Raw genomic sequence first — 11755 nt, forward strand, 5'->3', positions numbered from 1 at the left:
ATATTCCTTTCTACATTCCTCCATGTAGATTCCCCAGCCTCCCCCCACCATCCAAATTTGTTCACCCTTTCAGGGGGCTTACCTCAAGCTCCTTCTCTTTCTTCAAGACTTCCCAGATTACTTTGGCTTGATTTATTTCTCTTCTAAACATCTTTGGTACCTGTGTCAGCTGGCTTTCTCATGACCCGCCTGTGTCCTCTGCTACATGAGATACCCATTGAGCTGCTACAGATAACAGTGGCCAAATAACAAGCCAACATACCTGGCTTAAACAAGACCAACGCTAATTTTTCTTTTCTATAATAGCTGGTGTGTAAGCAGAGCAAAGCCGATAAGGTGCTGGGGACCTAGGCTTCTTCCGTCTTGTTGCTGCATCATAATCTAAGATAAATGCTGTTGCAGCCAGGGGAGGAAGAGAAGGGAAGTGGAGAGAACGTCCCTTCCATGTGAGGCTATGTCCTGGAAGTGGCACACGTCACTTCTGCTTACATCCCTTTAGTCAGAACTTAGTTACTTGGCTACTCCCAGCTGCAAAGGAGTTTGGGAAATAGAATCTTTATCTGGAAGGCTGTGTGATTAACTGAACCTCTGGGATTCTGTTACTAAAGAAAAAAGGGGGAAATGGATATTGGATGACAGCTAAAGATCTCTGCCATGTCTCCCCACTATAAGCATCTTTTGGATAGGAATTGTAAGTGTCAGTGTTCAATCAATTCAATGAATAATTCATATGTGTATAATGCACTCACTCTAGGATTTTCCTGTTGTATATTTGGCTTTGTAGGTGCTTGTCTTACCCAGAGTTTAATGTCCCTCTTGAAGCAAGGACTCTGTCTTATGCATCCTAATCTGTTTCTGATCTTGTAAATATTTTTTCTTTTTCTTTTCTTTTATTTATTTATTTGAGAGAGAGAGAGAAAAAGATCATGAGCAGGGGGAAGGGTTAGAGGGAGAGAAGAAGACTCCCTGCTGAGCAGGGAGCCCGATGTGGCACTCAATCCCAGGACCCCAGGATCATGACCTGAGCTGAAGGCAGACACTTAACCGACTGAACCACCCAGGCGCCCTAAATATTTTCTTTTAATGATATTGGCCTTGTATTCCCCCCGCCATGTTCAATCTAATTATCCTTAATACTTGCCAGTTAAAGGTAAGTTGACCTATGAGAGAATGGCTAGAAGAATAAAATAGAGGAATTCTTTTTTTTTTTTTTTAACCATGGCCATAACCTCTGGCTGATAGAAATTCTGAGAGTCCCTGTTATCATGGCTTAAGATGACCCCTGCCAGGAACCAGATCCCTATCCACACATTGGGGAATTTTCATCTAGAGGATTCTGACTACCAAGGAGCCAGGTCAGAATCTGGGTCTTTAATGCAGACTTTGTGGGGTCATGTAAGGCCAGACAGTAACCATTTACTCATTTGTTCAATCAACCAATGGCATTGGGCCCCTCCTCCACGACAGGCACAGTGTGTGTTGGAAACACACTGAGGTCTGTCACAGACATGAAGCTCTTTGTTAGGAAGGGACAAAAGACACAGAGAGTACATGCATCATGATGGGAAAGTCCATGATGCTCCAGGAATAGGTACCTGGGGACCTGACCCACAGGGAATGTCCAAGGGAGACATCAGGGGCCCAGCGTAGGACTGGAGACAGGAGCCATCAAAGGAAAGGTTCACCTGTGGCTCACTGAAGTCTTAACTTCAGATTCCAGTTTCCTGGGCCCTAGGGTTTTAAGCACTTAAACTGGGCTGGTGACAGGAGGAAGCAGTAGTCATTGAGGCATGAATGGGAAGGAAGCAGGTCTGGCTGAGACCAGCTTATAATGAAAGCCCCAGAGGGACTAAGTTAGCAAGCGCTCTGAGATTTGCAGCCAACGCTGCTGGGCATATGTGCTTTTCTTACAGTGGAATCTGGACTGTGTCACTAAGACCACATTCTTCTCTTGGGCCAAGGGTGGGGAGACTTGCTGGAGTCTAAACAGAGAGTCAGGGAGGAAGGCAGAGTGACTTCCCAGAAAGCTCTCCCCTCAGTGAGGGAGGTAGACCTAAGGAGAAACAGCTCAGGGCCGAATTATTTTCACTCTCCAGAGGGTGAATCAGCATCTCTGGAGGTTTAAAGTGTAGGGGGAAATGTAGAAAAAAATGGGCAAAGGGGATGTAACAGCCAGAGTGTTTGAATATCCGTTTGCCCACAAGTGACTGAGGGTTGTATCTCTCCCATCCACTTCCCACTCTCTCTGGCATTTTGCTTCACATTTATCCCCTCAGGGAGATTTCCAAAGGGCACCTACCCCTCTTACGCATTTTTTCCCCTCAGGGAATAAAGAAACAATGTCACTCAACAGTCACTTGATTTGTGTAAGGATCTGAACTCCCTGATGAGCATTCAGTAGGAGTCCCTCAGGACCAGAGGGTACGGGGTCCGGTCTGAGTTTCTGGCCGTTGGACCCTCTGTGGAATACGAACAGGAATATACTCTGTCTCGAATGGTGGTGATGAGTAGGCAATGAAATTATACAAAAATTAAAGGGGTATATCAGTGTAAGGCTGATATACTTATGAAAGATACATAGCAATTTGTCCGAGGATAGATCCTGGCCCTGCAAGTCAGTTCATAGAGGCCAGGACAAACCCCAGCTAAGGAATGCAGCTGTACCTATGGGAAAGGTGCCACCAGCAGCATTCTTCGTTACAAGTCCAGCTGGAAACCAACTACTTTTTCACTAAATACACGCACCGAGGTGCATGCGTTCAATGGAATACGATGTAGCAATAAACATGAGCAAACTTGGGGGCCTGGCTAGGCTTAGTCAGTAAAGCCTGGTATTCTGGATCTGGGAGTCATGAGTTTGAGCCCCACACTGGGCTTAGAGGTTACTTAAAAAATAATAATAAAATAAAATTTAAAACACTAAAAGAAGAGGGAGGAGGAGGAGGAAGAACAGGCAGAAGTAGGAGAAGGAGGAGAGGAAAATGAGCAAACTAAAGGTCCACACAAGAGCATGGATAAATCTCCCAAGCATCAAGTTGAATACACGTCAGAAAAGAGTACATGCAGTATGATTCTACTTATGTGACATTCAATGAAACCATATTGTTGAGGGATGTGTCCCCGTGGGTAAATCCACAAACAGAAGCCTGTAAATAATCATCACAAAAGTAGGAATAGCTGGTATCTCCCTTGGGGAAGGAAGGAGGAGAGTGGTTTGCATTCTGGAAGTGGCATGGGGAGAAGGGCTGCTGGGGAACCAGCACCCCCTGTTTCTTGCCTCGAGAGGGGGTTATATCTGTGTTCACTTTACAATTATTCCTTAAATTGTACATATATGTTTTATGTAGTTTTCTGGATATGATCTATCCTACAATTGAAAAAATATAAATGTATCTGAAAGCCACAGGAAGCCACTTAAAATTAGAATAGTAGCCCCAGAGATCCACGGCCTCAATTTTCTAAGTAAGGAAACTGAAGCCCAGAGAAGTTACAGGCTTGCTCTAGGTCACAGAATGTGTTACCAGTCGAAGCAGGACTAGAATGAGGTCCAACAACTTTTAACTCAGTGTTCCTGTGCTGCCTTCCATCTCTCTGAAGAGTCCTCTCTGTGGGAAGGTGGAAGGCACGGCTTTCTAAGCCTGGAAGTTCCCTTGTTTGGGGAGAAAGAAAGAAAGGTAAGTTAGTAGGCTGATATAATGAAGAGCTGGCATAAACACTTTTCAAATGGAATTTTAAAAGATTTAAATATGTCCCTCCAGAGTTACATCATTGTAGCGATAACATTGCAAAAAAACAAATACCAGAAATCTCTGGCAACTCTGAAATGTAGAGCTGCACTCAGGCTCCATCTGATTTACAGATGGTATCAGGATGAAGGGCTTGAAGGGGCTGGGGAGGGGGGAAGGAAGGACAGGGAGCCAGGAAGTCTGCAATTTTATTGACTTATCCACCTGGCCTAGGTGAGACCCCTAGCCCTGGGACAGTTAGGAAAGGAACCTCTGCTATCTCTCTGAGAGCTTTTTTGTTTTGTTTAGAGGTCAATTACTTCCCATTTGGGAAATTTGTGAACATTAAGAGGTGACTGGAGTGACGGGCCTGAACGATGCAGATAAGAGCTGATTGCTTGCAGAGCGCGCCTCCCTGGTGAAAGCTGGGCCTTGGATAAGCCGGGGACCCTAAGACGCACACACAAAGGGGCAGCTTTCAGAGCGAAGGAGAGATTACAGGATGGAAGATGGGCAGCTGGGCGGGGCGGGGGGCTTGATGAGCTGAGAGAGGGATCGTTTTAAAGTGATCTTGACAGGCAGAAAGTAGGGAGATGGGAGAAGAGAGTTTCCCCTCCCCTCCCCTCCCCTTTCCTTTTGGAATGAAATCCTTGGTGCCCTGAGAATCTCAAACTTCCAGGCTCTCCTCTGAAGAGAAAGCCACATGGATTGCACATGGACAAGATTTTGTGAGTTTAGTTTTGGGGGTCTTTGTTTGTTTGTTTGTTTAGACCAGCAAAGGTGGATGCTACAATTATCTGGCTAACAGAAGAGAAAATGTCATAAATCAACGGAACTGCTAAAGGACCTTGGCATAAATGAGAGGAACACCCCGGCCACCACCCACACCCCTTTGGCCAACTGAATGCGTTTACAAATTCCCAGAAGCTAGCCTTGAATTGTATCTAACTCCTGTAAAATATGACCATGGCTTTGGCATGTGCCCACTTAACTTTTCTCTGTTCCTAAGTCTTCGACCTTTCCTGGAACCTCTCCCAGTAAACAGTGTCATTCCCACACTAATCACCAGGCTTAATCATCTCCTGTGAGCACCCAGCTCCTCCCCCACACCTTCTCCTTCTTTCTAGAGAGGGCATATTGTCTGTCCTACTTGACATGCAGCATCTACCACCGTGTATTTTTAGATACCTTTCTCATGTTAGTCTCCGGTATCCAATTAGATAATACCTTTCTTAAGGGTAGCAGCCAAATCTTATTTCCTTTTGTATCCCTTCCAGAAATGTTCGGTGATGACTGAGTTACTGATGATTGAGCCAAGCCTGCCCCCCCCCGCCCCCCCCGCCACTCACAGACTTAACCAAGCCCTGGCTTTTCCTCCTGTGTTTTTCCACGCGGTACAAAGTGTGGAGGGAGCCTGGGACGCAAGGCCTATTCAGAACATCACGTCTGCTAACTGCCTCTTGGGTTACTTTTCTATGTTAGAATGGGCAAAAGGGTAAAGAAACTAACATTTATTAATTGTGCCCAGGACTTTGCTAGATCCATGCGATGATGAGCTACATTTCTAGGGTAAGGACCTTACCCAAAGAACGGCAACAAAGGATTTTTTTAAAATTACCATGTAGTATTTTAGAATCTGATCTTGGAAAAATGCAGTACAACTCACTTAACAACTGAGGGCTAGACAGATGGTTACTCAGTAGAAGCACCGAACTTAAAGTCAACTGTCATGAATGTAAGCCCAGGATCCCTCTTGTAAGGAATACCCCCCAAGGGGCGCCTGGGTGGCTCAGTCGTTAAGTGTCTGCCTTTGGCTCAGGTCATGATCCCGGGATCCTGGGATCGAGCCCTTCATTGAGCCCCGCATCGGGCTCCCCGCTCATCAGGAAGCCTGCTTCTCCCTCTCCCACTCCCCCTGCTTGTGTTCCCTCTCTCGCTGTGTCTCTCTCTGTCAAATAAATAAATAAAATCTTAAAAAAAAAAAAAAGGAATACCCCCCAAAGCAAAAGAGGGTTGATAACACTGGATGGCCATTTCCTCACGATGGAGATTTTAACTGTAATCCCCATTTTTTTAATCTTATCTTAATTGGCTAAGGAATATTTATTGATAGGTCCAAATTTAAAGTATACATACTGCCCTGTTTAACCTCAGGAGCACAGCACTAATAACTATCACTGCAAGACACTGTGGGGTATTTCTGAATGTATTGTTTTTCTTTTTTCTTTTTTCTTTTTTTTTAAGATTTTTATTTATTTATTTGAGAGATTGAGACAGAGAGTGTCAGAGAGCACAAGCCAGGAGGAGGGGGAGAAGTAGGTCCCCGCTGAGCAGGGCGCCCAATGCGGGTTGGATCCCAGGATCCCCAGATCACTACCCAAGCTGAAGGCAGACGCTTAACCGACTGAGCCACCCAGGCGCCCCTGAATGTATTTTTATTAACAGCAAAGAGAACAGAGAAAAGGATGAAAATAAAAAGAAGGGAAAATGTAAGGAAATGGTAGTAAGAAAAAAGAACGGTACTCTTGTTTTTAGCTTAAACACATAAACTTTAGGAGATGTAAGCTATCCATAGCCAGGTATAGTTTACAAAGGACCAAGAAGTCTGTTTCCCACCTTCATGAAAACAACCAGGACATGTTCAGAAATGAGCAAATGCAGGACGAGTACATTTTGATTAAATACTCAAATTTATTAAATAGAATTTAACTTTTGGCGAGGTAGTGGTGAGGGGGTGAAGAATCAGTTTTCATTGTCTAAAAATGTTATCCAGGAGAAAACAAGAGCCTGGTTTCCCTACTAGTGCCGGCGGAGGATAAATGCATTTGATCCCTTGTTCCCCTTAATAAAATGAGCTTGTTTTCAGTCTTCAATTTGCATGACTTCAAACGTATTTGGGGAGGGGAGTCATAATTCCCCTAAAGTTCAGGCTTTCCACCCATGGTGTTTGGCTCATGGACACATGGAGGCCTCCTTTCCCGAACCCAATTTAGAAAAGGGTTATGTTTTGAAAGAAACCCTACAGAGGGAGAGGGGGCTGTGAGAGAAGAAATCAGGTAACCTATCTCTAGGGCTCCAACCATTTCGTTTCCCTAGGGAATCCTGTATATCCAGAACTTCTGGGCTTCATTTTTTATTTTAATTCGCAGTTGTATAGGAGGTAAGGAAAGGTGGAGAGATTCTAGTGGTCTACACACATGCACACACACACAAATATATGTAGTATGTTTACTCAAGGTGCTAGAGTGTGTACACGGAATAAAATGCAGTGACCGTGAAGAGGAGAATCAGAATGTACAGGATACCTTCCCAGAGAGCAACCTTGTCCCCGGAGAATGAAGACGGAATCCTCGGAGAGCAGACTGGGGCGCGGGGGGCGGGATGGGGGGAGAGGAAGGGGGAGGGGCAGCTTAAACTCCCAGGAGGGCACGGCTCACACAATAGTCCTTCTCTCTGACCTCCGGGATCCTCCCCTTCCGCCACTCTTCCACTCGGGTTCGCACACCTCACTCCGCTACTTTTCACATTCATCCCCAACTTCTTGCCTTTAATGGAGGATCGAGGTCCTCTAGAGCACCGCACCCCCATTCACAGCCCCCCTCCCCCGGGCCAGGCCCACGGGCTGCCGCACACAAATTAAAGGGCCTGTCCGCAAACCCTGGCTTTGAGGCCCGACAAGTCCCCTGCCTCAGTACTGCTCCGACACCCGAAACTGCCAGCCACCCTAGGCTTTCCTCCCTCCCGGTGCTGCTTTGTGGGCGGCCGGCTTTAGGTCCCTGCGGAGAAGAATGTCCCCCCGTGCCTCAGCAGGATGTCCGAATTGTCCCTGTTGGGGACAATTCGCAGTTCCGGGGATTGCTCAGGGAGAAGTGCCATCGGGTCGCCTATTCCCTCCGTCGCCGCCGCCGCTCTTCCCGGCCGAAGCGGGTGTGCGCAGAGGCTGGGACGGGGCACCAGGACACGGTGGCCGTACGGAGCCCAGGCGCCTCACCAGGCCCTGACACCCTGCATCGGGGCGGGCAGATGGCTCTGCGGGCTGGCGCTGGGGCCACCCCCAGCGAAGCCGGCGCGGGCCAGAGGTGCGGGCGGCGCGGGACCCGGCGGCGCACCCGCGTAGCCCCCGCCGTAGGCTGCGCCGAAAGGAGCGCCCGCGTAGCCGCCGTAACAGGAATAGGGCGCCGCGGCAGCGGCCGCGCCGTAGGGGCCGGCAAAGGCCGGCGCGCCGGGGCCCAGGCAGGGCTTGCCATCCCGCACCAGCACGGGCACCGCCACCCGGCGCGGCGCTAGGGGGTGGCCCGCCAGTTCTAGGGACTTGTCCTGGCGCTGTCTCTTGCACTTGTAGCGCCGGTTCTGGAACCAGATCTTGACCTGCGTAGGCGTGAGCTGCAGCGCGCCGGCCAGGTGCTCGCGCTCGGGCGCCGACAGGTACCGCTGCTGCTTGAAGCGCCGCTCCAGCGCTAGCACCTGCGCCTGCGAAAAGAGCACGCGCGGCTTCCGCCGCTGCCGCGCCTTGGGCTGCTCGGTGCCGTCCCCGCGCGCGCCGATGCCAATGTCGCCAACGCAGCGCTCTGGCCCCCTGGTCCCGCCGTGGAGGGGCGGGGCTGCGCTGAGGCCCGGCTCTAAAAGCACAGGAAGGAACAGCGTCAGCGCCCAGCCTCAGGCTTACCTGAGCAAGTCTTAACGTTGTTTTTAAGGGACTCCCCTCTCCCCTGGTAGCCTTCATTTCGCGTCCCCTTCTGTTCCCTCTGCTGACCCCTCCCCCAGTCCCCAGAGGGTCCGTAGGTTCCTTTCCTCCAAGCTCTGTCACGATTGTACCTGCACGCACATACGTAAATTGTGACACTCTAGGGTCTCTGGTGTGCAGCCTTTTCCCAAAAGGTAGCTAGCTGATCAAGGGTCTAAGACAACTTCATTTTCTTCTTAGAATGTCTGTGTATGGGTGGGGGGTGGCGATTCGCTGTGATTCGATTCTGAAGTGTGGTCGAGTTTGGGGGAGCTTTAGCCGCAAGGACCAAGTGCGAATGTGGGGAAACTGTTAGACGGAAATTGATTTTGGACTGCCCTTGGTGGAAAGGAGGGGGTGGAGAAAGAGGAAGAGATAGAGAGAGAGAGAGCGAGAGAGAGCGTGAAAACTTGGTGACGTGCTTGCCCGTGGGTTCCTGTCTGCCTGGTTATCCGTGGTGGTCCCCCGCGAATCACGGGGTGTTCTGATCCAAGCTCAGGGGCGGGTGTCCCGAGTATCTCCCACCTTCACCCCACCTTTGCACACACCCTTGTCTTTTTGCTCGTCAAGTGCTCCATCTGCACCAGGGACCTGTCCCATCTTTCTTGGATGAGATGCTCTGTAATCCAAATTAGCAAAACAAAATAAAGGCAAATAGAATATTTTTCTGACTCCTGATTCTTGGCTCAGAAACTGAGGGTCTCTTGGGGGTATATACAAAGTTTAGATCCACATTTGGCTTTTTAAAAAGCAGCCTCTTTCTCCTTTGGGGTCTCTTTGGTAAGCAGGTGGCCTTGGTTTCGCTCTGACTCCCTCTTCCCCGAGGTGGTGCCCTAGCCCATCAACCGGGGGCGGCTGTTCCTGAAGCGCGAGGCAATACACCCTTTCCTTCCCTTCTTCCCACCTATCTTCTGTCTTGGCTAAGCTCTTTTTTAACTCAAGGGTGGGTAGAGAGGAAAGGCTGAGTTTTCATGGGAAAGCATGCCAGGAGAAGCCAGGAATGTGGAGTGGCTGCAAGTTCATGGCGAGGTGAAGCACCTAATTAGAGGAGGTGCGGATTGCAACCGGACTTCAAATCCCCAACCGCATTGACACAATCTCCTGGGGGCAGGTGATGGGCTGTTTGGTATTTGAAGTTTGGGGAAATAAAAACTTCCTTCAGAGAAGCCTGTGCTCAGAGAAACTGGGGACATCTCTTCTTTCAAAGAGGAAAAATACGGGCTGGGGTTTTATTCTTAGCAAATTGAAAAGTAACAACTGACCTTCAGCAACTCTTTGGAACTAGCAGGACCCCATTTGAGAGTCCCTGACCAGGCAGGCCATGGGGCTGCGAGGCGACCGGGTGCGTACAAGCACCCTGTGCCCTCCTGGTCACCGTCTGGAGCCCCTTTTGCCCTGAGTCCTTGAAAGCAAGGTGGTTCGGCTGGGGACAGATAGGCATGCAGCGTCTACCAGGAAGGTTCGATCGTTGCAGCGGCCCTGGGCTTGGTTCTGGAGCGGGGTGCAGGCCCCTTCTCGGCGTCCAGGACAGGCAGCCGCTTAGATGCTGCCCAGGGTTCGCCAGAGGAGCAGGAACGCGCTTCGCGAGCCTTCGGCTGCAGGGTGACAGAAAGGACTGTGACCCTTTCTCAGCAAGGCCAGAGTGAACGCAGAGTTGGCTAAGCATCTCCGAGGGAATTAGTGTTTAGAGTCCACTGCAGAAAACCCCCAGACTTCTCCGCAAACACAGCAAAGTTTAATGTTCTCCAGGCTCCTGGAGTTGATGAATAACCAGGCTACCAGTCGACGAACAACTGCGAACTAGCCCCTTTACTTATTCGTTTGCGCCTTGAATGGATGGGCCGTGACCCAGCCTGGCAGAGGAAGGCCGACCTGCGAGGCCTCGCTGGGGCCCCTAGACGCACACCGGGAGGCTGCAGACCGAGGTGCAGAGATTTGTCGAGAGGAAGACAGGCTTTTTCATCCCTCCGAACGTCGAGACTCCCCTGCGGAGGCTTCCCGGGTCGCAGGAGACAAGGCAACACAACTCACTGCCCGCTCCTCGCCTTCCTGCCGCTGGATGCAGGTGCCGGGGCCTCGCTGTCCGCGCCCAAGGTTGTGCTTTCGGAGAGCGAGCGGAGAGTCGTCTCCCAGAGCAGCGAAACCGGAGCTCCCCTTACTACGCTCCCAGACGCGGAGGATCGGCCGCCCCGCCCGCAGGGCCGTCCAGGCCTAGGGACTCAGACATGACCTGATCTGGTCACCTCCTCTTATTGTCCAGACCAGGAATCCGGGGGGAGGATTGACTGGGCTGGCCAGGCCACTTAGCAAGCCCCAAGAAAGGGCTGCGATTGACCCCAGAGCCGGCCGGGTTTTCACTCTCCGGCGCTCGGCTGCTTTGATGGCTACACTTCTGGCAGTCGCTTTAGGGTAGAGAGAGGCGGACCTGGCGGGGAAGTCTGGTGGCCACGGAGCACAGCTAAGATACTGTGGAGGGTTTCGCTGTAAGAAAGAGAAGCTGGAGTTTCTGGGGAGTGTGGCTGTGAGTGGGGGTTGATACGTTTTTGGGAATCAGAGGCCAGGCTGTGGAAATTATGAATGCCTAAGATGCGGGACCTTATTTGGATAGGGGCGCGGGAAGCACACTGGGTGTCCGGAGGAGATGGTAGAAGGGGCTGAGAGATCTGTCATTTGGAATCTCAAATAAGAGCAAATGGGGCTAGGCCCTTGGAGCAGGAAGGACCCAGAGACGCGTGTTACCCCCACGCGCCAGCTGGTAGTGACCATCCCCCCACAGCCGTGATCTCCCTGAGGGGCCAAGACCTGAGCACGAGTACTTACGTGGCTGCCCCACCCGTTCCGCGTCCATCTCCGTGACCATCTCACAGGGACCACCAGAAGACCCCGACTCGTCCTGCCTTCTCCCGCGGTCGCCGCCGCCGGCCCTGCAGGTGCTGGGAACCTCAGCCTTTCGCGGTTCTGGGACCATTCGCAGACACTGAAAGCTTTCAGGGCTCCTACGTGCACACCGGAGTTGCAAGGACTCGGAACCAATCTGCTCTCGCTCCAGCCTCAGGATGTCATTGACCGAGAAGGGGGTGGAGGTGACAGGGTTCAGCAGCATCCCGAAGGCGGAGGAGGCAGGGCTGGGGAGGCCCCCGTCCCCCAGGAGCGCAGGGCCCTGAGCTTCCCGTCTTGTCGCTGCAAGCACCGCAGACCCAAGGTCTGGGGCAGACGCCCAGTATCCAGCACTGCGCCTTCCTCTGGGCCATCCCAGCCGGCGGGATGACCGAGGCCAAGTGACGAGATCGCCAGCCCTCATTGGTCC

General features: G+C 51.0%; 1 protein-coding gene across 2 annotated transcripts; it reads right to left on the bottom strand.

Moving 5' to 3' along the window:
• Positions 1 to 7712: 7712 nt before the first annotated feature.
• Positions 7713 to 11551, bottom strand: NKX2-6 (NK2 homeobox 6). 2 transcript variants are annotated; one of them, XM_088021422.1, is made up of 2 exons: positions 11269 to 11551; positions 7713 to 8326 (listed from the first exon to the last, which is right to left on the bottom strand). In XM_088021422.1, exons 1-2 carry the CDS (start codon positions 11549 to 11551, stop codon positions 7713 to 7715), a joined length of 897 nt encoding a protein of 298 aa, XP_087877548.1. The 2 variants fall into 2 exon arrangements, with proteins under 2 accessions (XP_087877548.1, XP_027970044.1); XM_028114243.1 differs by having other exon boundaries at positions 7713 to 8344.
• Positions 11552 to 11755: the final 204 nt, after the last annotated feature.

Source organism: Eumetopias jubatus, unplaced genomic scaffold (genome assembly GCF_037043125.1).
Source record: "Eumetopias jubatus isolate StellerSeaLion01/CBP00866 unplaced genomic scaffold, mEumJub1_p1.0 scaffold_2, whole genome shotgun sequence".
Lineage (NCBI taxonomy): Eukaryota > Metazoa > Chordata > Mammalia > Carnivora > Otariidae > Eumetopias > Eumetopias jubatus.

Bases quoted from the DNA above. Each gene is read 5' to 3' on its own strand.
- NKX2-6 (XM_028114243.1), bottom strand. From the start codon at position 11,551: ATGCTGCTGAACCCTGTCACCTCCACCCCCTTCTCGGTCAATGACATC. The intron at 8,345-11,268 runs GTAAGTACTCGT...CTGTGCTTTTAG, and splicing joins GGAACGGGTGGGGCAGCCAC to AGCCGGGCCTCAGCGCAGCC.